The sequence below is a fragment of the Amia ocellicauda genome, chromosome 7, assembly GCF_036373705.1.
Source record: "Amia ocellicauda isolate fAmiCal2 chromosome 7, fAmiCal2.hap1, whole genome shotgun sequence".
In the NCBI taxonomy this organism is placed as follows: Eukaryota; Metazoa; Chordata; class Actinopteri; order Amiiformes; family Amiidae; genus Amia; species Amia ocellicauda.
In genome coordinates, this window is record NC_089856.1 from 47,489,567 (window position 1) to 47,514,604 (window position 25,038).

The following is a 25,038-nucleotide window of genomic DNA, read 5'->3' on the forward strand; positions in this document are numbered from 1 at the left end:
GCTGAGATCTGGTTGTAGATCAACAGGCAGCCTGAGCAACATAAAAAATTTCATTTCCTTATGTAAAGGACTCTGGGAACAGGTCTACAGGCAAGCAAATGATCTGGATGAGACTAATGGTTGCGCTTTAGTTTGTTTTTGTGTACAGGAAGTTCATAAGGCTCGTTTTTCTTGTGGATTGTGGGTTTCAGCAACTTGTGTTCTCTGTCACAGGAAGTCCTCTCCAGTTTTACGTGGACTATGTGAACAGTGGTCATGTGACCGCTTATGGCCCAGGTCTGATCCACGGAATGGTTAACAAGCCTGCTGTTTTCACAGTCAACACCAAAGATGCCGGAGAAGGTAGCTAATACGTTTTAAGGCAGACGCTGCAAACTACTTGCTTTTTGGTGATTTGCTTATTGCTTTGGGAAGTTGAAATTAACCCTTGACTCTCAACAGTTAAGTTTGTAATGGACGGGCACAGCCACATGTTGGAGCCTGCTTTGGACAGGATCGTAATGTATTGTATCTGCGTTTTGTTCAGGTGGCCTGTCCTTGGCCATCGAGGGTCCCTCCAAAGCTGACATCAGCTGCACTGATAACCAGGATGGCACATGCACTGTGTCCTACCTGCCTGTGCTTCCTGGAGACTACAATATTCTAGTCAAATACAATGACAAGCACATTCCTGGCAGTCCCTACATCGCCAAGATCACCGGTAAGGCCATGCAGCTAGTAATATTTCACACTGAACACACTGCGGCTCAGATGAACCACTTAGAAGTCCACAGATTGGGGAGGGGCATCTATATAACCATATTTCTCTGATCACCAATTTTCCTTCCTCACCACGTCGCCCCAGGAGACGACTCCATGCGCATGTCCCATCTCAAAGTGGGCTCCGCAGCGGATATCCCTCTGGACATCGGGGAGCTGGACCTCAGCCAGCTGACTGCCAGCCTCACCACTCCCTCGGGCCGTGAGGAGCCCTGCCTGCTGAAGTTGCTGAGAAACGGGCACGTTGGTGAGTGGCACACCGTGGCTGCCCGGCTCACTGTGGACATTCACAAGCACCGCTTTGCCCAAATATCGCAATGAAACCTAGGCTTTTTTTGGACACTGCTGTGTAAAGGACATTTTCTGAATACGTGTCTCGCTCTCCTTCCTCTCCACACCTAGGTATCTCCTTCGTGCCCAAGGAGATTGGGGAACATCTGGTCAACATCAAGAAGAACGGGCGTCACATTCCCAGTAGCCCCATCAAGGTCATGATCAACCAATCGGAGATCGGGGATGCCAGCCGAGTGCGTGTGTCTGGGCCTGGCCTGACGGAAGCACGCACTTTCGAGCCCGCAGAGTTCATCATAGACACACGCGAAGCAGGTAAAGACTTGGTGCAAGAGAGCCGAAGCATTCCTAGTCACTCCAAATGGAGAATTGCTGATTTTTGGTTCTGGGAATACCATAGTTCTTGGAGAAATCGTGATCTGCAGTAACTGTGCTGATTTGAGCAATTCTTTTTTTTTTTTTTTTTTTTTTTTTTTTTATTAGGATATGGTGGCCTGAGCCTGTCTATTGAAGGCCCCAGTAAAGTGGACATCAACACTGAAGACCAGGAAGATGGAACCTGCAAAGTGACCTATTGCCCCACAGAGCCAGGAAACTACATCATCAATATCAAGTTTGCTGACCAACATGTGCCAGGTACACCCCCCCCAATAAAAGTTAATGACTTGGCAGGACTTTCTCAGTATTTTAGTTTTCTTAATTTCTGTATTCAACTCATTGTTCTCATTTTGACATAGTTTAAGTTCAGGCTGTTTGGCCTTAAAATGGGGAAGCTAACCTACTGATGCCCTTTGCCCATCCAGGCAGCGCATTCACGGTGAAGGTGACCGGTGAAGGCCGCATGAAGGAGAGCATCACGCGGCGCAGACGGGCAGCTTCTGTAGCCAATGTGGGCAGCCAGTGTGACCTCAGTCTGAAGATACCAGGTACTGCATCAACACCGAATGAATCATTCCCAAGTCCTGTAGCTCTAATCCAGTGCTGGGCTTCAGGATTGTCCTCCATTGAAGAGGATGGCGATGAAAGAGTTGGGGAGGAGTTTAATCCCAGACAGCGCTAACTTCGCAAAACCCATTTGGCCTTTTGTCCACCTATAAAACTGGACAGGGGGTCTCTAATACTAGGGCTGGGGAACGTGGTCTTATTGGGTTTTCTGTGCCCACAGAGATCAACATCGGCGACATGACCGCCCAGGTGACTAGCCCCTCCGGGAAGGTGCACAAGGCCGAAATCACGGAGGGCGAGAACAACACCTACTCGATTCGCTTCGTTCCCACAGAGATGGGCATCCACACCGTCAGCGTCAAGTACCAGGGCCAGCACGTGCCCGGCAGCCCGTTCCAGTTCACCGTTGGGCCTCTCGGAGAAGGGGGTGCCCACAAAGTACGGGCTGGAGGACCAGGGTTGGAGAGGGCAGAGGCTGGCATACCAGGTATACAGAAGCTCATGAACTGTAGAGGAATGGCATTCTTGGGGTATCTTGACCTTTCGTGTTCCTTGTATTGTTGTCTTGGGGGATGTTCTCAAAGTGACTGAAAAAAGTTACAATGGCTGCCATTGTGGGTGGGTGTGTAGGAGGGACCAGGGCAACAATCTATCTTGTGCTTAGTTGCCCTTCTGGGGCAGTTCTAAAGTGACTGTCACATTGTCAGCAGCTCATTGGTGAACTGTGTAATTGGTGGCCACTTAGTGAAGGTGTGTAGGACAACTGTGTGCTGGGCTGGGTCTCTCGCATGATCTCCTTTTGGGGGCATTTCCACAGCAACTGACGTTACATTTACAGCCTCTGAAAAGTAAGTCAATAGTGCAGGGGGGGGGTCAAAGGTTGCCTGGGGTGAATCTGTTGGTCTCAATGAAGCCAACGCAGGACACTCCAGCCTGATCGATCGGTCTTAAGCCCTAATGTCGGCCTGTGTTTCTCCACCCAATCAGCGGAGTTCAGCATCTGGACTCGAGAGGCGGGTGCTGGGGGGCTGTCGATTGCAGTGGAGGGACCAAGCAAAGCGGAAATCGCCTTTGAAGACCGCAAAGATGGCTCCAGTGGTGTCTCTTACATCGTCCAGGAACCTGGTAAGCACATTTTTCAGTGCTGATTTTTTCAGTCTCATGTATGTATGAATGAGTTTTATTTATAATTTTGCCAGTCTTATGAAACTGATAATGTAGAATTTGTAAGTTATTGCCACATCTGCTACTCGCTAAAACTTTTATTTGCTATTTTGAAAATGACGATCATGAGCGCCATTGCAGGAATACGCTTTACATAAATCCAAAGCGTACAATTCACAATAACCCCTGTGGGGAGGAGTGAAGTACAAGGACTTGCGTTTGAGTTTGAGTGAATTCTGACCACAGGCACGTTTTGTGAATCTGGTCTTGTCTGCTCCAATCGTGACCAGTCATGGCAATTGCTCACTCGACTCGACACTGGCAATCTTTCTTGTTGCAGGAGACTACGAGGTGTCCATCAAGTTCAACGACGAACACATCCCCGACAGCCCGTTCATCGTTCCTGTGGCTTCTCCCTCGGACGACGCACGCCGGCTTACTGTTGCTAGTCTTCAGGTGAGGCATTGAGAAAGACACCAGTCCACCGAGGACCCTGGTGCCGCCCAGCTCAGCAGCAGACACCCTGGGGTTAGGGGTAGGGGGTAAGACACCTAGAGCCAAAGGAAAGAATACGGTTAGTCTCCGTTGCCAGTAATTATTTTCCACCTTTTGCTGCATATGAGGGTAGGACTTTTGGTTTTGGATATTCCTTTCCTCAAAGTTATTCTTTACCTTCATATAATCTAGATGTTTTGTCTTGACCATAGAATGAATTTGCGTGAAAGCAGTCACTAGGATTTTGAAGGAATCTCTGGAAAATGTTGCCTTTTTACGCAGAAGGCTCAACATACCAATAACATTCTGTTCACAAAGAACAAGCTCATTAAAGAAGTACTTGAAACAGTCTATAGTTGGAGATTTTGTATTCCTCAGCCAATATCCAATATGAAATGTTCACTGAACATCATACTGCATGTGTGGTGAATGCACTGCAATAAGATTAATTCATGCTATCATTTCCGCATTCAGAATTAGGATTGCTCTCAACGAATGACCTGCTGCCAGGCCTTTGTATGCGAGACCTTGGCACTGTTAGGGAGGGAGTCGTGAGAATCAGGGTTCATCTGCTGCTGATCTCCCGCTGGGTGGGACTGGCCACTCTGGGCACTATAAAGGGACTGTGTGTGTTTCTCGTGTCTCTTTCTAAAGGCTTTCAACAGGCTCTCCTTTGAGAACCAATGTGACAAAGGGAGCTAAAGGGTTAAAGAGGAGGGAGAGGCTGTTTGTCTGTCCTAATCTGTCCGTCCTATAAAACCTTTCCCTTCCATCCCCAAACCTAACCTGGATCTGATCTGAACAATGTGCATTAACCATGTAAAAGTGGTTTTGCTACATCGCAACATGTACCGATTTTTAACTCCAGTGTTATTTCTGGGGTGGAAGCTTTGAATATAACTGTCCTCTTGTTCGTCTGTCAAAGCCTGCCTCTTTAACCCAGTTAGCTACCCTCAGGTAATGTGCTACTGTCAAAGACTAACCTGTGGTTACTCCCTGTAACTTTAATTTTGTCTGATTTTGATTTTCTGTGGTACTTTTTACAGGAAAGCACAACCTTGGAGAAAATATCCAATAACCTTTTTAATCTTTCAAAATGCCTAGCTTCAAAACTGGATTGCTGGAATTGGCATAGTGCTGTTAGGTTATTGCTCGTGTGTACACAGTGTTCAGATTTTCATGTTTTTCAAATCCCTTCTGAAAGCTTCATCTCATGTTACTGTACAGACTGATAAGACTTGCATCCATGTAGTTATATAGTTCATCCATTAACGAGCATCAAAATGATCCCCCTTTTTTCTCCTTGACCCTACTGGCTTTTAAACGTGTCAAAGCAACATACATGGCAGTTGCAATTTCTTGTATGTTTAAAGAGAAACGTACTAAATGCTTCCAGTGTTCTGGACGTAGAACCTTCAGACCGCTTCCAACTGTGACACAACCCCAAGCACACAATGGAGCCACCCTCCAACACCTGCTAGCTAGGCCTATGGTGCATGGGTTACAGTGCTTGTCATTAACTAATTCAAGCAATATAAGCGAGGGATAGAGATGAGTGTGCACACTGTGATCAAGTTAGGCATGAGGATAGTGAAGAATAATCGTGGTCAGTTTGCTTACCATAAGTGGAGAAAAATACACCGTTAATCAAAAATTACTACAATGGTCCTGTGATGCGATAATATTGGTAAATATCGATCGAAATCAAATCCTGGAGGACTATTTCCCCTCTGCCTATCTCAAGGGCCTCGCTTTCCATGCAGACGGGTAGTGGTCTGAGCACCCAGTTCTTGTTTCCCCCCAGGAGTCAGGGTTAAAGGTCAACCAGCCAGCTTCTTTTGCCGTGAGCTTGAACGGCGCCAAGGGAGTCATCGACGCCAAGGTGCACAGCCCATCCGGGGCACTGGAGGAGTGCTGTGTGACCGAGATCGATGAAGGTGAGTGCCTGTCCTTAACTCTGCCTCCCGTCTGCAGACCGAACACCTGGATCACCCAAATCATTCGGGCATTATTAATGATGTGCAAGTCTATTTTAATGAAATTCATGTCCTGCCAAGCCTGAGCAAACTGTTCTGGTCAGTGCATCAGACCTGAGATTTTGACCCCCTTTCTCCGCTTGGATTCCAGACAAGTATGCCGTGCGCTTCATCCCACGAGAGAACGGACTCTACCTGATTGACGTCAAGTTCAATGGCTCCCACATTCCCGGAAGCCCCTTCAAGATCAGAGTTGGGGAGACCGGGCAGGCAGGGGACCCAGGGATGGTATCTGCTTATGGGGCTGGACTAGAAGGAGGCACCACTGGTACGTACCCGTCGGTTCAGTTTTCTCTTTCAGGAATGCCTCTGTAGATGCTGGTTTTGTGGATGGTTTCCTGTTGATTTTGGTCTGTCTGTCATGGATGGCTCATGTTGTTGTTTTGTTTTTTTAATGTAATTGGAAATGGGTCTTCAAGAGGTTCTCCCAGATGAAGGGAGATGTGTGGACTGTTGGCAACCCTTAAATCTCCCACTGAATCCATTCAAGTTCTGCGATTTCCTATTCCTGTATGTTTAGAGTTTTTAGCCCTTGATCTTCACTGATACAATGGTCTTGGCTGCCTGGTCTAACCCTAATGTATTGATTCTGGATTGCGAAGTCTCGTCTCCCCTCCTAGCAGCCCTCAATCTAACTGCAGTGTGTGGGGTTTTCTTTCCAAAGGCTCTCCCTGCGAGTTCATCGTGAACACCAGTTCTGCCGGCCCCGGTGCCCTGGCCGTAACCATTGATGGGCCGTCTAAGGTCAAGATGGACTGCCAGGAGTGTGCCGAAGGCTACAAAGTCATCTACACGCCCATGGCCCCAGGAAGCTACCTGATCTCCATCAAATATGGAGGCCCCTACCACATCGTGGGCAGTCCCTTCAAAGCCAAGATCACTGGTAAGGCTGGCTCAGCTATGTACCATCTACAGGAGAGGTCTCCACTCAGACTCCATTTCCACAGCTGTTTTCTGGGCTTTCTTTCCTAACTGGGAATGACCTGATTGCCCTAGTCCTTCTCATGAGTCGGAGCATATGGATTGTACCGCTTTGACAGGGCCCATTGTCAGCATTGTAGTGCATCGATCAGTTCCTCTGTAGCTTAAGAATCCAGTCTTGATTTTTCTCTTGACCAACCAAACTGTGAACATCAACAATGACTTATCCGTGTAGAGCACTGCATAAGACTTCCTGCATTATAATTCCTGGGAAGTATTTAATGGATAGAATAAGACCTGACTTTCCCCTCCACACAGGTCCTCGGTTAGTGACCAGTCACAGTATGCACGAGACCTCCTCTGTCCTGGTTGACCCCATCTCCCGCGGTACCGCCACCATGCAGCAGGGGGCACCGGCATGGGCTTCCTCAGACGCCAGCCGCGTTGTCGCCAAGGGCCTGGGACTCAACAAGGCCTTCGTGGGCCAGAAGAACAGCTTCAGTGTGGACTGCAGCAAAGCAGGTACGGTACAGCGTGACGTCCGATTGACACTTTTCACTGTATGCACTAGAACTGGTAGGTCTGTGGCTCAATGTATTCTCCTGTAAACTCTGTTCCTTCTTTGGCTCCACAGGCAGGAACATGCTGCTGGTGGGAGTGGACGGACCCAAGGTCCCCTGTGAAGAGATTCTGGTCAAGCATCTGGGCAACCGGCTCTACAACGTGACATACCAGCTGAAAGACAAGGGCGAATACATCCTAGTGGTCAAATGGGGGGATGAGCACATTCCAGGGAGCCCGTACCACATCTCCGTCCCCTAAACGCCCAACACACCCCCACACTTTTTCCTCTTCCTCCCTCCCTCTTAGAAATAATAATAATAAAGAAATCCTTCCCCCCGAACCCCTCTCCCAACTCCCTCGCCAAAAGCAAAAGCACCTTCACTCTTAAGCAAAACGATGACCTTCAGTTTTGGGTGCAGTCCCAGCCTGCTCCTCAACTCAGATGCGTGTTCACTCTCTACTGCTGGAGAGTCTGTTCTCTGACGCATTCAATGGATGGTCGAGACTGAACTTTAAAAAGTTAAATAAAGGGATTTACAGTGTGTCCAGGGCCATAGTGGCTGCTAATCTTGTCCTGGTAGAATGAGTGCGTTTGCCTTTTCTCTTGTGACAGCAGAGGTGCTGTCTTAGTGTAGAAGTGATTTGCTTATCGCAGACTGCCGGAGGAGGCTTTTGACTCCCTAGTGTGGAATGGATTGCTTAACTGCTGCACATGCTAATTAGCCACTGCCTTTTATTTTTCTTTGCACAACCAAACCACCAGTGGAGCCAAAGATCTAGGCAATCAATTGCTTTATCTGGGATTCTTTGTTGAAATTGAAAGTGGTTTAATGTGGTGTTCTGGGGTGGGGTGGGTTTCTTATCCACTTAGGCAGTAGTGTAGAAATAGACTGCAAAGTGGGGAGGGACAAGGGAATAACCTCCATTTTCACAACAGGACAGTTTGTAGTGCGGCAATAGGGGGGGTGAGGTGACTGTTTCTATATTGGTCTTTGCCACAATCAATCAAGAACTAATGTGTATGGGGGGGGGGGGGGGGGGAGTTCTTTGGTCAGGCAATGCAACTGAAGGTCATCGAGTCACTTTGATTTTTCTCTTCGCCCCCCTAACCCCTCCCTGTCCCCCCCTTTTGTATTTTTACGTCCAGAATGACTGTGTGAATTAATAAAAGAAAACTGTCAACTGTCCGTACCAGAGGAAAAAGCCTTTAAACAATGTTAGACTGTTACAGTATTTTGATACACAATAAAGTTGTCTTATTTTTACTGTTGTCAATTAAACTTGAAAATGTCGTCTGTTTTGTTTCTCCCTGTGATGTTTTCTGAAGACCTTCATTTTTGTGGTTGAGCTCTGATCCAAGGATCGTATTCTGAAAGATTTCAGTGCGTGCCGTTGTCAGCCAATTGCGGTGCTTGGATTTTGAGCAGTTGACCAATGGGAGGCTGGATTGTGGTGACCTTCTCCTTGAATGTGTAAACTTCTACAGCCACCTTTTACACAAATATGTGAACAAATGCTTTAGGGGGACTTAAGTGGTCAAATTGGGTAATTTATCCCCCTTTAAACCCTATATTTGAATAGATTTTCCTGATTATTGGGTAACTGGTCATTCCAAGAAGCTTACAACTCTTAAAGTGATAATTTAAAAAATGTGAGATCTGATCAGCCTAAATCGGAATTTCTCTACTGCCCCCCATGGGGGGGAAAATTATCTTAATTCCCCTCCTAGTTCACTGGTTCAATTTTGTTTATATTTTTTTCAGTTTTACAGTTCATTCTGCCCCATCAAAAGTGGTCACAACCCTCGCCAGAAATCCAATCTCTAGCTGCTCAATCCTCAGTCTGGTCCCGCTTTTCACTGTGGAGCACAAGCAATGTCATTTTTCAGAGTACCTCACTTTGTCGCAGACTGATGTCCCTGAAATCACTACTGCCTGTCAGCAATGACCTCCTTGTTCTATCCGTTCTGAAGAAAACCGAAACCAAAAAATCTTCCAATAAAGTTTAAAATATATATATATGTCGGCTGTACTTGAGTACTGTTGAACTTCTATGATGGTCTTAAGTGTTTGAAAGGAGGACTAGTTTATTTTTTTGGTTTTCTTTGACTTTCCTAGTTAGACTTATCCATTCTCATTTTATTGATTCCTAACTTGCACATCTGCCAATCTAGCCTTCCAAAATATCGATTGAATTGTGTTCTTTAATAAATTGTATGCTTTACTAAATTTGTGTGTCAAGATTATTTTTGTCTTTTTAATTTCAGCAGGTGTGTGTCTTTACTAGTACCAGTGTGTCTTTATTTGTAGTCTGTATGATGATGGGGTTAGGCAAGACCTGCAGAAACCCCAGTGTCCATTGACTAAAGACCATGAACACCACAAATTAACTGACCCTTCCCTTTGAACATCTCAATGGGACCATTGACTCTTGGAAGTCCTGTTCTAGGTCCTCCATATTTGACTTCAATGCAGGTTTCTCAAGAGGAAAGGTTTGAGTGTGATTTCAGCAGAAATGTGGCAATGGCATACCCAAAATAAATTTGAATAAACTGGGTGCCATGTCTTCATGCAGTGATCAGAGAACTACACACACAATTGTAGGGTGGGCGGGAGAAGAGTAGTCATGGGGGTGTGTGGCTTTGACTCTGCCTGAGGTATAAGAACAAATATTTCCATATATTTAGCTATTTGCTATGGCTGCTGTGTTATGGACCAGGGAGGAACACTTCAAACTGAACCCAGCAGAGCGAGAAAACTCAAATGAGATGATTGTTATTGATATGCCTCCAGTGTAATGATGCATTAGTCAGTGGTGTGAGAGTATAACTGGCCTGAATATATCTATATTTTCATATTAAATGGCACACAGTGGTATCGCAGCAGTGCCGGATTGTGTTTAAGCACAAGCATCGCGGAAGGCGGTAGATTTGAAAAAAGAAAGCGGGAATGCGAGCCGTACATCAAGTTTCCAGCCAACGCCCTGTTACTCAGCTGCGGCTCATCGACCGGCCCGATCCCACATCTGGGAAGAAAACAGCCTGTACGTATTTATTTTTCCATATTAGGAGAACAAGCAGGTATTCCCCGCCTGTCCGGCCGGCAGGGGGCGCCGCCACGCCGGACTCGCACAGCGGCGTCACGTGGTGCGGCAGACGCGGCTCATTGGCGCAGCGATAGAAACGCATCTTCCGAGAGAGAGAGAGAGAGAGAGAGAGACTGCAGTGGGAAACTTGCATCTGCAGAGCGAACGGGCCGTGGGTTGCGTTGAGCGGAAGGTACGGCGATGTCCGGGGCAGAGGGGCTCTGTCGGGGTGCTGCTCAGGGCGGGGGTCGGTGCTGCAGCTTTAAACACGGGAAGTGCCGCTCGGTGCACAGCGACCTCGCATTTTATTTCTGCACACGAGCAACGCCCTTCGGTTTACCGTGAGTGTCGGTTGTACGGCGTTAGAAATGTAACCACATGCAGCCCACCAGTCCTGACTTTCGCCAGGTCGTGCGGTTCTCCTGCGTTGGTTTCCGAGCTGCTGACAGGGTTTGGCGCTGCTGTGCGTGCGCTGTTCCCGCAAAGCCTTTCGCGCAGGGCATCCGTTCGTAAACACGGCTAAACGTGCCAGGACTTGCGGCGCAAACGTCCGCAGCTCTGCAGTCTCATTGGTGGAGCTGCGCAGATCTGCGGAGGCCCGGCGATCCCATTGGCTGAACGCGGTGGTCTGCTGAGCGCGCTGGTAAAGGTTTCAGTTTCCTGCTGTTTGTGCTAATAATAGGATACATGATATCCGTGTATCCATCCGAGCGGAAATAAGCAGCTGTTCTTTGTCTTTGATTTAATTCGTGGAGAATCGGCAGATGCTGAGTAGTGAAATGTCTTATTTTTAATTTTTATAATCCATAGTTTCGAAATTAATACCTCGAGTGGAGGATGGTGATTTACGTAATAATGATAACTTTCGTTTTCTGTCTTGTATCAATTAAGAAGCCAATTTACTAGAAAACCCAGATTCCAAATGTAAAGGAAAACAAAATTCATCAGAGTTTGTTTTAAATATCTACTTACAACTGACTGATCTAGATTTAAATGTATTTGAGCTGCCTCTGGAATTATTCTTTAAAAGTGTAAGACTTGTGTTAGTGTTTTTCGGAAGGTCAAAAAGGAAACCTCGCTCGGTTCAGAGACACCATGATATTTAAAGAAACACCTAGGTAGTTATCAGGTTTTCATTGTTACTTTATGAAGTGTCTACAAGTTTCCAGTTGAAACCAAGCAGAGCTGCTTCAACACCAGTGTTCATCTTCTGTATACAATAAAATGTTGTGGTATCTTTTCCAGCCGTGACGCTTGTTTTCACACCTATTCAGTATAGTTTCTCTCTTTGTGATCATTTCTATTTTCCATCCCCCCCACAGGCATCCGAGAGTCTCTCTTCCCTGTAGACATGGCCGCCCTCAGCAATAAGTCCGACAAGGAGATCAGGCAGCTCCTGGATCAGTATGGGATAAAGCACGGCCCCATTGTTGGTACGTCTCCCCAGCGCTCATAAACGGGCGTCCCTGCTCTGTAGAACAACTCTTACTGTTCAACTGCTTGTTGGGCTTTTACACGTCACAAAAATGCAAAACGAAACAATACACGACAACAAGCATCAGTCCTAGTGCATATGACCTAAACCAGTACAAATTGCCATCCCCGGTGTGGGCAGAGGGGGCGGCGCAGGCAGACGGGCCGCTACGACCGGGGCAGTTAGGGTGAGATGATTAGTAGTGCTCAGAGATGGACGGAGATAATGCGGATAGGGCAGCGTCCGCGACCCCCGTTCTCCTGGTGCTGTCCCAGGTCTAACCACCTCTGCTGCCTGTTCCCAGAATCCACCCAAGGCCTGTACGAGAAGAAGCTGCAGGAGGCGATGGCCAAGGACAAGAAGGTGAAGACTTCCTCGGACAAGACCTACTACAGGGAGGAGCGTAAGTGAGCCGCACATCTGGCCTTGGCTTTCAGGTTTTCAAACTTATCTTAGGAATTGAGACCGATCGATTTAAATCCTGAAGGATTGAAGTGCAGCTTAAAATGACGACACAAAATGAACACCAATGTCCTTTTGTGGTGAAAACATGATTGCCTTTGTTTCTTCAGCTGTCCCGGTGACTTTAACCTGTGTTAGCCGGTAAATGCCGAGCCGCCACGATGAGAGGATGAATCGCGTTGATCTCAGCGCTGTGAGGGTTGTGCTGGAAAAGCTGCCACAACTATAGCACTGAGTCATTTGTTTTTCTTGTGTTTTCAGAGGAAGAAGTCACATACCTGCATTATCGCCAGCCGGTATGTATGTTTGATATCACAAGCGGGCTTTCGGAGTTTGGGGGGGGGGGGTTCTGTTCTTACAGATCTGTCCATAAAATGGTTCAGTCGGGCTTTGAAGATTTAAACGGGCAAGACCTGACTTTCAACAGCGATGTTACGTGGAAGTCCTTCACATTTATGTCCAGGTGGGCTTGCTATATTTATTTTGCGACGGCCTTGGTATCCACACTCTGCCGTTGTCCTGTGCGTCGCTGCGTTGCTGGAAGCTGCACAAATCTCATGCATTTGGACACAAAAGGAAACTAACTAAAAAAAAAAAAAAAAAAGTATTGTGGAAGTAGGCATTGCTCAAAACACGTCTGACTGCCTGACTTAGTACGGCAAGCCTACCTGGACAAAAACACTAAGGACCCTTCTATGGAATACCACTGTTGTAAATCACGCTTTAAAATTGTCACTTACAGCGGCACATTTGAACTCTCATGCAAACACAGGCATTTTAATTGTGCTGCTGCTCTTGTAGTTCGCGGGGGCGTCGTGTGCAGTGAAATTCTGTGTGTATATCGTCACAAAAGCGCTCCTCTTTCGTCTTTCAGATCAGAAATGATGATTTTGAAGATGATGGGTAAGTGTGGTATTTTCAAAGTTTTAACTTAATTTAAAAGGCATATTGAATCCTTAATTGGTCAAGTTAATTAGACCTCCTTTAGGTCTTATGGTCTCTGAATCAGTGTGCAGAAACCCTAGTATTCGTGAGCTCGTATGGTTAAATATTCTGTGTAAAGTACGTGTAACAGTGCTCCAGACCAGTCCTGTCTGAAATGTCACGCAGGAGTCCAGGCGTACCCCGTCAGTCCAAGGTTACGGGCAAACGGGACAGTTTCCGCATCATGGTGAATGTTGAATTTCCTTCCCAGAAACTACTCTTCCATCGAGAGACAATACACCACCTCCGATTCCTACAGGGAACCGGTTAGGGAGTACGAAGACAGGTGAGCCATCCTCCTTGATGTGAGCGCTGCGGTTCCAAATGTAAAGACCCCATCTCGTTGCGACGGTCATCTCTCACTTAGAACAACCCTGAATCTGATCCAAGGATGATGGCGTGACCTTAACAATTGACAGTTGGTTAAATTGACAGTTTTATAGCCCCAACAAAAAGTCTAGGGAAATAGTTTCTAAGGAGTTGTTTGAGATGTTTGATTTGTTCCACTTAGTTTCAGCTGTAGTTGGAATGGGTGTTGCTCCTCTCATGAGGGGCTGTTCCAGACCGCTGTCTGTGATTAGGTTTGTGATGGCTGGGCTTCTGTCTTGCAGCGGGAGGCAGTACAGCAGCACGGACTCGTACAGTGACCCCAGGAAACTGTATGGAAATGCGTGAGTTTCTTATTGAGCTTTTTAATCTTCAACAAGTGATGCTTTTGTGTTCTTTTAGTCTTTGTTTCTGGTTCAGTAGCACTGAAGAACACTCAAACAGATACTAAACACACTGCGGCCCCACCCCGGGACACTGGACACACTGCGCCCCCACCCAGACACCCGCACTTCTGTTACTAATTGTTTCTTCCTCCCTTTGTCCGTCTCAGGGCGCGGATGTACTTCAAAGCCACAGAGGCCACCCCCCGGGACGGGCTGCACTCGAGGCCGGTCCCAACAAAGTCCTCCGCAGGACAGACAACCAGGTCCGCCCAGGAGAAGCCTTCCCAGGAGTCGAGACTCATCCCCCTGTGGCTCCAGATCTTGGCCTTCCTGCTGGTGGCCAGCTTCCTGTACTACGTGTTCACCAGCATGGAGACGCCTGAGCAAAACCCCTTCAACAAGATCAACTGAGGGCAGTCCATACGATTGGTAAGTGCCCTCGTAACCCGGGCAGAGAGGAGCCCCATCTCCTCGCCTCCGTTCCCCGCCAGCCCCACTCCCCAGTGTCCCTGCCCTGCTTTCCACTTGGGGAGCCTGGCATGACCAGCGCCGGACTTTAACCCGCCTTCTACAGTGGGTCTCATATCTGTGCAGTCTCTGTGTCAGTTTCTCTGTATCCCTATATGAGAGGATATTCATCATAAACCTCCTTTTCCGTTGTTCAGGGTCACACCCCCGCTGTCTGCCTCAGCCGTCGCCCGACTCTCCGCTTCACTCCAGACGACCCGTCGCAAGACCCAAGTCCCTGCGGCTGCTTTTTTTAAATGTACACGTGAGGTTGCCAAGATGTATACCAAGGTATATAAAACGCAGTGTAATGGGGCGGACAGTCGACTGCCTTTTTAAATTAAAACCAATCCTCAATCACGCCCGATTCAGAACCCCCGCCCACAGAGTGACTGTCAATATAGTGTCTCGGAGGCACAGCTGAGCAGAGGCTGCTCTAGTCGTCCTGGGGTCCCTTTGAGCATCGACATGCCTGCCTGTTTTTAAACTTGTGGCCTCAGCCTGTATTTTATTCGGTCCTGAACAAAGCTTTTCCTGGACACATCCCTTTCGCTGAGCGCAAGAGGTACTGCTGCACTTTGTAAATACGGACACGGGTATCATGCCGTGGAATTCAAACCAGCGCTTCACTTTAGACAGCATCAATAGAGACCAGACTGCATGACTTGACCTCCAGGCTGCAGGTGTGTCCTTCATCCTAGAACACTCTTGCTCTTTTTGAGCCCTAATAGGGTCAGATTTCAGAACTAAGTTACTCCCCGTTCCCTAAACCTACAACTCTCTGCGTAACAGAAGTGCCTTTTTGTTGATGGAGACCTTCCTCTCTGCCCTCCGGTTACCGTTGAACTAGATTTGGTGTCATGTCCCCCCGTTAGATTTGAGCCACATCCAAAGGGCAGTCCCAGGGGTGGGGAGGTAGGATAGGGTCCCCATGACATTGACCCTTTCTGACGAGACGGGGGGCTGTTTCCTGGTGCTTCCGCTGTAATAAACTCACAGCTGTTCATTTTCTTTAAATAATGCATATAAAAATCAAAGGGAATACTTTGGGAACCTTGGGACCTCTAAAAAGTGGCAAAACTATGGACCTAATAGATAAGATTAAAGGACAAATTGTATTGGGTATTGATAATAGTTTGGGGCAGGTTGATGTGCTTTTATATATTTATATATATATATATATACAATAAAAAACAAAACTGATTTTGCTATCTGATATAAATGTTTTGCTTTGATTTCCTATACTCCTGTATTACAGATGTGTGTAATGCTGTGGTTTGAAACTGAACTGATTACATTTTCAAGAAGATAAATACATGCATGTGTATATAGTGTGTGTATATGTATACATATATATGACATGTCTGCTGTGAGGATCCCTGTTACCTGGTCTGAAGAGAGAGGTCTGCAAACCCCTTGTTTAAATTGGTGTCTTTAACACAAAAATCTGTTTTAAAATACATACATTAGACTCATTAATGACGCAGAATAATATTTTTAAAGTTTCATTATCGTTCTGCATTGACGTGTCCTGTTCTTAAACATTCCCGTGTGCTAATGATCAAACCGCGCAGTGGCAGGATCAGGGACATTTGAACTCATTGATATTGCTATGCAAAATACAGAGAGGCTCATTTTCAACAGCCGTGTGACAGTTGTCATGTGTAATATTGGAGAACAGCAGTTCTGTTTTGACATTTTTAAATGTTTGAATTATTCATTTGGTGCCTCTATATAATTGGTATTTTATCTTTTAATTTGTCCTGATGTCTGACTTTTCAAACAATAAACAACCATTTCTACATTTAATGCAGTTTTTAATTTGAACGTCTGAGTTTCTCCTGCTGACCACACTACACAATGTGTATTTTATACTTTTTAAATGTGCATTTAATGCTTTTGCTTGTAAAACCATGAAACTTGCCTTCGATAAAGGCATTTGCGTAATTAAATAGTATTAACTTGGTTCAATTAGGTAGAATCTTTCATTTTGCTGACCTGAATCAGTATTTCAACATACTTGTATTTCTAGATTATAAATATAAAAACCACACAAACACAGAAATGCATGGAAAGATGGCTGCTTTGAATAACTGATAGAGAGGCAAATGACTGGATCCAAGAACAAGCAAAGATGTGATGTTAGTAAAGTGTCAAAATGGCCGTTCCAGGCAGGGTAAGAGAACCGGTGACAACGGGTTAGAGACGGACTACAGAAGCTTTGTGAATTGATCCAAAGATGAAAAGAGACCAAGATGAAGAGCACAGAAGATGAGATAATGTTTTTGCTGGAGTGACCTGGAAAAGAGACTGAACACCGACACAAGTGGACACCTATTGGTAAGGCCTTCATGTAGCCGTGGATTGGCAAAGGCTGATGTATAGTAGTGTCAATGTGCTAGGGCTGTCAAATGACCAATAATAATACAGAAATCATGACTAATCTCTAATTTTCACTAATTTCACTGGGTTGCACATTTAATTGCATGTTATAATGGCATAACATTTACATTAGATAGAAGTGCAATTCTATCAATGGGTGTAAAATAAAATAAAAAGATTCAGATTATATAATCGAAAATCGACTCACTTCTAAATCTTTTGCAGTCATTTTTGTATTACTTTAGTATAAATACATGTTAATTTGGATTCATATGGGGTTTTATTCTGACTGGATGTGAACGAAAAGACAAATTCGCCCGTTTTCTCATTGGAAATAGTTCCATTTCACAATATCACTGTCCTGGTCAAAAAAGCAAAGTTTGAGGGGATTAATAGCCATTTTCTATACTTCTGAGGCATAAGCAATTAGGAAATAACACTCACTACCCAGGAACAACAACAACAAAAAATGTTACACGGTGTTATCAATACTCGCTGTTTCAATAACATCTTTCACACTAAAACTGAGACGGCAGAGCAAAACAAATGGCAATATGTTAATAATTAGCGTCGCACCCGGTTGATGCTCGGGACGGCCTCCTCCTCCCTGTTGATTCAGCAGACACGCCTGGAGCTACACATACAGACACACAGGCTGCAGCTGCGAGTCCTGCACTTTAACAGACAGGTTTTATATTTTATATCGGTTTCTTTGTGAAAAACTAAAAGCACAATTCAGGGCTTAAGAGTAAAGTATGTCGGTTTCTCCCTCTGCAAGGGATGCTTTTCCAGGAGCTGCGAACAAGGAAAGATGTGGACGATCTGAGGAAGTTGGCCGCCCTGTTCGTTCCTGCAGGAAGCAAGACACCGTGCGTGCTTTAGTATGTGTATGTACAGGTATGTGCGTGCTTTAGTATGTGTATGTACAGGCCTGTGCGTGCTTTAGTATGTGTATGTACAGGTATGTGCGTGCTTTAGTATGTGTATGTACAGGCCTGTGCGTGCTTTAGTTGTGTGCTTGTTTATTGCATTTGCTAGATACGTTTATTTCGTATTTGTCTTGTGCTGACGCCCTTTTTCCGTCTTTGATTTTTTTTGTCAAGTTCTTTCAAGACGCAAAACGGGGTATTAGTGTATTTGTATAAAGTTAGGGATTTTTTCTATGCGCTTTTAGTCTTGTGGGTGTGAAGGAATGGTAAATTAGTTCACTTGCATCAAATACACATTCATGATTGCAGCGCTGTTTAATCCGGGTTTCATCTGCTGCCGCCATCGCCATTACTTCCTTTGAACATTATTATAAAACAATGGTTTATAACGTCACTAAGGGGTTCGAAGCTCAGTGGCATATAGGAAGAAACCCCAAATTAATTGAAACCAGTACACTGATAACACGTCTATGATATGCGTTAGTATATCGTGCAGCATGGGGGGGGGACGGGGACAATTTAAATGGTTCGTTAATAGATTTTTTTTCCCCCAGAGTTTCTGGGATCACTTCCCATACGGAATATATGCTATTCAATGTTGAGAGGAATATTAAAGGGACTTTAACAGATTCACATGCTTAAATTCCTAAACAAAATGGTTTCAGAACATTTGGCATATTAGTTCTATGTAAGAAGACTCCACAAAATAGTCTATAAAACGTAGGCCTATGTGTGTATATGTATTTATAGAAATGTATAGTTATAACCCCCCCGCCCCCCCATTATTTTTAGTGTGTAATTGTTTATTGATCTTAAAATAATCTTGTGATCTTGTTTAATCAGTGCATGCAGAACAGTTGAAGCCCAGCAGTCAGATGGGCTTCAGCAGGTTCCCTGTGTATCTCCAGGGAATTTGATACTCATAGACTAAGTATAGCCTAAATACCTACGATCTGTGATTGTATTGAAAACGGGGCATGGATTCACAGCATTAGTTACAGAGACCATGAATTACAACCAAAAGTAGACACACTGTTTGTAGTCTGTCATGTTTTTTGCTCTAACCTAGTAAATGCACGGTTTCTCTAGGTTGGACACATTTGATGAAACAGAATGAGCTGCTCTACTGACCTGCCAGACAGGGTTGAGGACTGGACCAAAGAACATGTCCGTCAGTGGCTTATTAGTGACCTCAATATTTACGGCAAGAATGCAGACATGCTCTATGAACAGGAGGTCTCCGGGTTAGAACTGGTGTGTTTTCAAAAGCAAGATCTGTTGGATTTAAAAGTCAAGCATGGACCAGCTGTGAGAATTGTAAAAGAAATTGAGCTACTTAAAAGGGGAGAAAGATCATCAAAGGGTCAGACGAATATTAAACCTAAAGCAACTCAGAAGCAGGAGATCCCAGCTCCACCACAATCGTTACTTGCTTCTGGTTCAAGAGAGACCCTGGATGCATCAGAAGCTGGAACTGGTTTAGCAACTGTGAAAGAAAACTGTCCAGAACGCAAGAAACCAAAAGGAAGTGATGGAACAAATGCAGGAATAAAATCAGAGGAAGATGCAGGTAAAGAAAGCGCCGGAAGACTCAAACTGAAAGTTCCTAAAAATGAACATCAGCATGTTAAAAATGAGAAATCACATGTGCAAAAGCAGACTCCGGCGCAGACCAATACGAGCCCAGATTATTCTCGCCCGTGTAGTACATGTTCATATTATCCCTTTGACAAATCTGCATCACACAGATACACACAACATGCAGTTCTTCCCCCAGAGACGGGCCCAGGCAATCTCACTGACCCAGTTCACGAGTACAAGCTGCTAGGAAACACAGAAAACGCACATGATGGGGATATTTTCAAGAAGTTCACAAATGAGGTCTTCCGGTTTGCAGCTGCATGCATGAATTCCCGCACAAATGGAACCATTCATTTTGGTGTTGGTGATAAGCCTAAATATCAACATGGAGAAATAGTTGGAATTGAGGTAGCGGACCAAAGCAAATTCATTGATAATTTGAATCAAGGTAGACAGAGCTACTTTGGAGAGAATCTAGAAGATGCAAAGATGTGTATCAGACAGCCCCGCTTTGTAGATGTTTTATCTAATGCCACTTTATCCAACAGATGTGTCATAGAAGTGGATGTAGTTCCAAGTCATGCTGTGTGTGAGGGAAAGGAGTACAATATCAATATGATGCTGTGTGAAAACAACAAATGGAGGAAAAGTAAGGAGACCTATCTATTTGTAAGAGACGGGGCTAGCAGCAAAAATATAATGGGAAACCAAAATCCCAAGGAAATGAAAATTGAACTGAAAAAGTTTAGTGACAACATCAAAAAATTAGACTCGCAACGGAAATCTGCGGAAAACATACGATCAAAATTTAAAATGACAAGCAATCAGGGAGAGAAACTTAAGCAGTTAATAACGCATGGCAGAGGCACACTAAACAACTACGACCAGTACATCTTTGTAATTAACAAGAGTCACCCAGAACAATTAGAGCACCTGCAATTCTTAAGTGAGTTGAAAATATTCACGGTCCTGGAATTTGACCCCGACTCTGAGGTGGATGGGGTCTGCAGACATTACAGACAGGCCAGAGTTGCAAACCTCCATTCCCCAGCAGATCTCCTCAGCAATGAGCCGGAGTCTGCAAGAATCGCAAAGCTAAACCTGTACAAACAGCCAAGCTGGCTATTCTGTAATGGGAGAGGGGATCTGGAAAACGAGGCCGACAAGCCCCTGAACCCTGCAGACTGGTTGATAAAAAGAGCTGAAGAAGTCCAGAATGCCATTTTGTTTTTATGTAGCCCAGAAGTAATTGAAAAGGGAACATATCTAGTGGTGTTCCTGTTACTGTCTGCCGTTGAGTCCATGATTGACCCTGTTTTTGAGACATTCTTTACACTCTATAAAAATTTAGGCGGAGCACAAAATATTGTGTGTATCTGTGAGTCTGAAAACACATTCACACAGTGGAAAAGCTTTGTATTGACCAGGTGCCAAATTGATATCACTAAATGGTGCATCTATGAGTTAAGCCTCAGTGAAGTCAATGGAACAATAATGAAACTCCGATCATTAAACCAAACGTCTAGTCGATTCCTGCCTTCCTCCGGCTCAAGCTCAGTTATTTTGGAAAAGAAGGACGAAGACCTGATGACCGCATTCACAGTCCTGTGTGAAAATGAATGCGAAGACACAGACATTGAAAAGAACGAAGAGGAGTTTAAGATGTTTCGAATAGAAATTGAGGAGGATTTCTACAGGGGAGGAAGAGTGATGTGGTGGAACTTCTATTTTTCGGAGCTACCACAATCTTTGCCTTTCATCAAAAGGGAACAGTTTGACACTCTGAAATCTAATATAACGGCTCAGGCCAAATCTCACACAAGCATGTGTGTGATACAGAATCTGTTTCATCACCCAGGATGTGGAGGATCCACTTTAGCAATGCATGTACTGTGGAAACTGAGAAAACAATTCAGATGTGCCGTCTTAAAAAACAACACAGTCCCATACACAGAAGTAGCTAGCCAGGTCAGACACCTGTTGATGTGCGGAAAGAGTGAGCAATCCAGCTATACACCTCTGCTCATTTTAGTAGATGACTTGGAAGGAACAGAGAATGCTCAAGATTTGCAGAAATGCATCAGGAAAGCAATTGATGAGATATCAATTCAACAAGAAAGCCCTTTGGTGATTCTCTTAAACTGTGTAAGATCTCAAGATCCCAAGCAAAGCTACAAAAATAGTGTAAATGATAGCATTTTCATCACCAACTTGCTGTCACCTAAAGAGCAGCAGTTCTTCAAGGTAAAACTGAAAGAACTTCAAAAAAAACATGACAAACCTGATACTTTCTATGCTTTTATGATTATGAAGGAAAACTTCAGTGAAGAATACATTGAAAAGGTGGTCAGCAATACTCTTAAGGATATGGATACCGACAGCAAACAGGCACAGCTAGTTTCATTCTTAGCTTTGCTCAATTCGTACGTGAATAACTCCTCAATATCTGTGTCCCTTTGTGAAGAATTTTTGGGAATCAAAAGTGCATTACGGAGGGAGGAAAAGCTTGAAGGAGAGATGGCTCCTTATTCCACTTTGTTCATTCGTTTTCAAGTGGAGGAGTGTGGCACGTATCAGGCTGTGAGGTTTATTCATCATAGGTTTGCTATTCATTGTCTCCAAGAGCTAACAAAGAAATACAATGTCAAAAAAAGGGAAATCATAACAAACTTTCTTCACTACGATTTGTTTTTCAAAACTGGCATGGGGAAAGACACTCTCATGCAAAATATCCACAGCATGCTCATCACAAGACAGCGCAGGAAAGAGGGTGATGGCAAGGACACCCTGTTTTCTCCTTTAATAGAGGAAATAAAAGCTGAAGACGATGAGGGAATACTCCAGGTTACTGAGGTTTTGATGAAAGCAGTGGACAGGTTTGATAAAAGCTACACGATTCCTCAAGCAATAGCTAGACACATGTACCTCAACCAAAAGGATTTTGAGTCTGCATTAAAATGGGCAAACATTGCCAGAAGTATGAAAGAGAATTCCTATACTCTTGACACGATAGGGCAAGTATTCAAAAGTGAACTGAGGCATAAAACTGAACTTGCACAGACCACTAACAAAACACTTACTCCAGAGGATTTGCAAACATACCTTGAGTTGGCACAGAAAGCAACAAAGGTTTTTAAGGAAGCTCAAAACCTGGCAAAGGAAAGTGATGTATCAGACTCTGAAGACTATCGTTTTTTCCATAAGAAGAAACCTACTTCTTATAATGTTTCAGGGTACGTTGGTGAAATGGACGTTGCCATGACAGTCTACGATATTCTCTCTGAAGTTCCATTTTTTTGTGCCAGCGATGATGCTATGAGTCAAATCTACATGTTGAAATTTCTCAAAGGCAACATGCCAGTCAGCAGCATTCGAACAACTCGGAACAGAGCCAATGACAAGTTCGCTGAAGTGCTCAGCAGATTTGAAGGCTACATTGTTAATTTAAAACCTCAAGTCAAGCAAGTTTTTGATTTCTTTGAAAATTACTATGTGTATCTGAAGGACAGGAATGTTGAAAAAGAAATGGAAAGCAGAAGCAAACATAGAATTTCTGAACACTTCAAAAAGTACTGCCATCTTTTCTGCACCTCTGACACTGAGAGACGAAGCGAGAGGATCAGTAAACCTCAGCTCAGTCTGCAACAGGACATTGAGGAAAAGAGAATGTTTTTAGAGCGGCAGAAAGCAGACCGATTCTCAAGTCTTCTCCACTGCATCGATGAAAAGAGTGAAGAAATGATGCAGAAGATTACTGAAACGTATGCATTTATCAACAAGCAATCGAGCTCTAAAACAGTGCGAGACCAGACAAACTACATCTTGGCAAACATTATCCTCAGATGTAAAATACCAAAATGGGATGAAAAAGACACACTGTACAAAAAGTTGTCAGACCTTCTACACAGTGTACTGCAGGAAACTGGGACACAGTACCCCCACCCGGAGCCATACTACCTGGCTCTGCTTCTATTTTGGCCAGGCCAAAACTACAAGCAGGACGACAACTGGAGAAATATCTGCACTTACGTGGCCTCTTTAGGAAAATCCTTCAACAAGCAATTCTCACACATGCTTTTTGCAAAGAACACGGTTGCTCACTTCTATCTCGGGAAAGGGTCAGGATTGAATCGAATCATCCACAAAGCCAAAATTGAGGAGTGCATCGGTCCCGTTAAAAACTTAAACTCGCTCTGGAAGAGCGGCGCGTTGTGGAAAGAAAAGCCTATCCAAGATCTTTTGGTGCGTGTCAGTGGCACCACAGAGCAGGGAAAGGTTTACATTCAGTTTGAAGACCTAAAGATCCCTGTGCGTGCTGCATACCTCGGTGGGATAAGAAGTGGCTACAGCAAGGAAAAAGTGTCCTTTTACCTGGGGTTCTCGATCGATGGACCGATCGCCTGTGGCATAGAAAATGTGTGCTACTCTTAGGTTTATGTCACAACAAAAACTAAATGATTACTTCACAAAGAGTGAACATCATTCCTCTTTTCAGTTTATTGTTATGTGAAGCATCATTACTTTCACGCAGAATGTGGCATGCTAAGGACATATCTTAGAATAACTTTATTCTGTATTGAAACCAAGATGTGAGTGCTATCAACTCTATGATTTGTCATCCAAATGCCTAGAACTTGGAAAACAACTAAGGGAAAGATGTTCAAATTAATACCAAATACATTTTTGGCTCCTATCATAAATCTCAAGAATGAATAAATGTAATCATTTTAAAACATTTCACTTTAATGCATCAAGCTGACTATAGATGTATAATTAGTACAATAAGAATGTAATCAGCACTTTGGAATCTTTTCATCAATCATTTATGGAACTATTACTAAACTACTATAACTAACTTATATATTATGAAACAAAGTTAATCTTCCAAATATCCAATGCATCTTAAGTGTCTAACTCATGACATATGTGTCAATTACAGACCCATTTATACCTTTCTTTTTCCCTGGGCATGTGTTTAAAGCATTGTAATTGCATCCACCAAAGCAGGTGGAATTGAATGACAGACATGATACAGCCACCAAGGTACTTCCCAATGAGACCATTTTTGTGCATGTCCCTAAAGGGGGCATCACTCACTTCGATGATTTAGCTCGGTACCAGTTAGACTCTGAGCGATATGAAACTGAATTTGAAATTGTAGACACCTTCCGGGGACACAATTGTAAATTGGACAGCGTTCTTAGCGAAAAGGTAAAAATGGAGGGCACTAAAATCATAGAGTTTGCAATAGACCAAACCAGTTTGCAGACCACCCTCCTAGAGTCACGTGAGAGAAAGCACAGGCTGTCTCACGGCTGGGGGGCTGGGGATATGGTACTCATAACGTTGCTCCTGAGTGGCTGGATCATAACAGGAAGTGTGATATGGATACTAGCCAAACGTCTGCGTGTATCGAACAACAGAGTGCATAACCTCAAGGGAGTATCGGCTTACCATGTAAGCCAACCATTCAACCCTAGGTCCCTGCCCACTATAGGCATTGGTGATGGTGATAGTGGAGGTCAGGTGCCTGAATAACCCTTGAATTCCCAGTCACCTCCCTCTGTTGATCAACTTCCCCCTATTGGTTACCGTCAGTAACCACACTCAATATACTGAGTAATACTAATACCAATTGTTTTTTGTTTTTTTGTTTTAATGTACTTGTGTTATAATATGTAACCTGTATATGTGCTAGTATAGGATTGTCAATTTGATTGGAATACATTCTGCATAAATAATGAACT

General features: G+C 44.4%; 3 protein-coding genes across 7 annotated transcripts in view; all 3 read left to right on the forward strand.

The window, feature by feature from the left end:
* The window catches only part of flna (filamin A, alpha (actin binding protein 280)), a 56,449-nt gene extending 47,046 nt beyond the window's left edge, over positions 1 to 9,403 (forward strand). Inside the window, exons 35-48 of the mRNA XM_066709999.1 lie at positions 214 to 342; positions 527 to 700; positions 845 to 1,006; positions 1,162 to 1,365; positions 1,534 to 1,686; positions 1,854 to 1,976; positions 2,216 to 2,482; positions 2,983 to 3,120; positions 3,500 to 3,615; positions 5,459 to 5,591; positions 5,782 to 5,958; positions 6,355 to 6,573; positions 6,930 to 7,133; positions 7,246 to 9,403. Of these exons, the coding sequence (XP_066566096.1) occupies positions 214 to 342; positions 527 to 700; positions 845 to 1,006; positions 1,162 to 1,365; positions 1,534 to 1,686; positions 1,854 to 1,976; positions 2,216 to 2,482; positions 2,983 to 3,120; positions 3,500 to 3,615; positions 5,459 to 5,591; positions 5,782 to 5,958; positions 6,355 to 6,573; positions 6,930 to 7,133; positions 7,246 to 7,433 (2,387 nt within the window). The 3' untranslated portion in view covers positions 7,434 to 9,403. The remainder of the gene's footprint in view (positions 1 to 213; positions 343 to 526; positions 701 to 844; positions 1,007 to 1,161; positions 1,366 to 1,533; positions 1,687 to 1,853; positions 1,977 to 2,215; positions 2,483 to 2,982; positions 3,121 to 3,499; positions 3,616 to 5,458; positions 5,592 to 5,781; positions 5,959 to 6,354; positions 6,574 to 6,929; positions 7,134 to 7,245) is intronic.
* A 925-nt stretch (positions 9,404 to 10,328) lies between these two features.
* emd (emerin) lies at positions 10,329 to 16,212 on the forward strand. 2 transcript variants are annotated; one of them, XM_066710042.1, is made up of 9 exons: positions 10,329 to 10,452; positions 11,582 to 11,692; positions 12,038 to 12,136; positions 12,457 to 12,491; positions 13,070 to 13,098; positions 13,391 to 13,465; positions 13,791 to 13,850; positions 14,060 to 14,321; positions 14,558 to 16,212. In XM_066710042.1, exons 2-8 carry the CDS (start codon positions 11,611 to 11,613, stop codon positions 14,301 to 14,303), a joined length of 624 nt encoding a protein of 207 aa, XP_066566139.1. In that variant the 5' UTR covers positions 10,329 to 10,452; positions 11,582 to 11,610; the 3' UTR covers positions 14,304 to 14,321; positions 14,558 to 16,212. The 2 variants fall into 2 exon arrangements, with proteins under 2 accessions (XP_066566139.1, XP_066566140.1); XM_066710043.1 differs by lacking the exon at positions 10,329 to 10,452 and adding an exon at positions 10,538 to 10,902.
* A 1,154-nt stretch (positions 16,213 to 17,366) lies between these two features.
* LOC136753691 (sterile alpha motif domain-containing protein 9) lies at positions 17,367 to 25,036 on the forward strand. 4 transcript variants are annotated; one of them, XM_066710000.1, is made up of 3 exons: positions 17,367 to 17,469; positions 17,560 to 17,678; positions 18,800 to 25,036. In XM_066710000.1, exon 3 carries the CDS (start codon positions 18,824 to 18,826, stop codon positions 23,720 to 23,722), a length of 4,899 nt encoding a protein of 1,632 aa, XP_066566097.1. In that variant the 5' UTR covers positions 17,367 to 17,469; positions 17,560 to 17,678; positions 18,800 to 18,823; the 3' UTR covers positions 23,723 to 25,036. The 4 variants fall into 4 exon arrangements, with proteins under 4 accessions (XP_066566097.1, XP_066566100.1, XP_066566102.1 ...); XM_066710003.1 differs by having other exon boundaries at positions 17,367 to 17,668; XM_066710005.1 differs by lacking the exons at positions 17,367 to 17,469; positions 17,560 to 17,678 and adding an exon at positions 17,691 to 17,742.
* Positions 25,037 to 25,038: the final 2 nt, after the last annotated feature.

Excerpts from the sequence above, each read along its gene's own strand:
- emd (XM_066710042.1), top strand. The coding sequence starts at position 11,611 with ATGGCCGCCCTCAGCAATAAGTCCGACAAGGAGATCAGGCAGCTCCTG. Across the intron at positions 13,466-13,790 it reads GTTAGGGAGTACGAAGACAG|CGGGAGGCAGTACAGCAGCA; the intron begins GTGAGCCATCCT and ends TCTGTCTTGCAG. Across the intron at positions 13,851-14,059 it reads AGGAAACTGTATGGAAATGC|GGCGCGGATGTACTTCAAAG; the intron begins GTGAGTTTCTTA and ends TGTCCGTCTCAG.
- LOC136753691 (XM_066710003.1), top strand. The coding sequence starts at position 18,824 with ATGAGCTGCTCTACTGACCTGCCAGACAGGGTTGAGGACTGGACCAAA.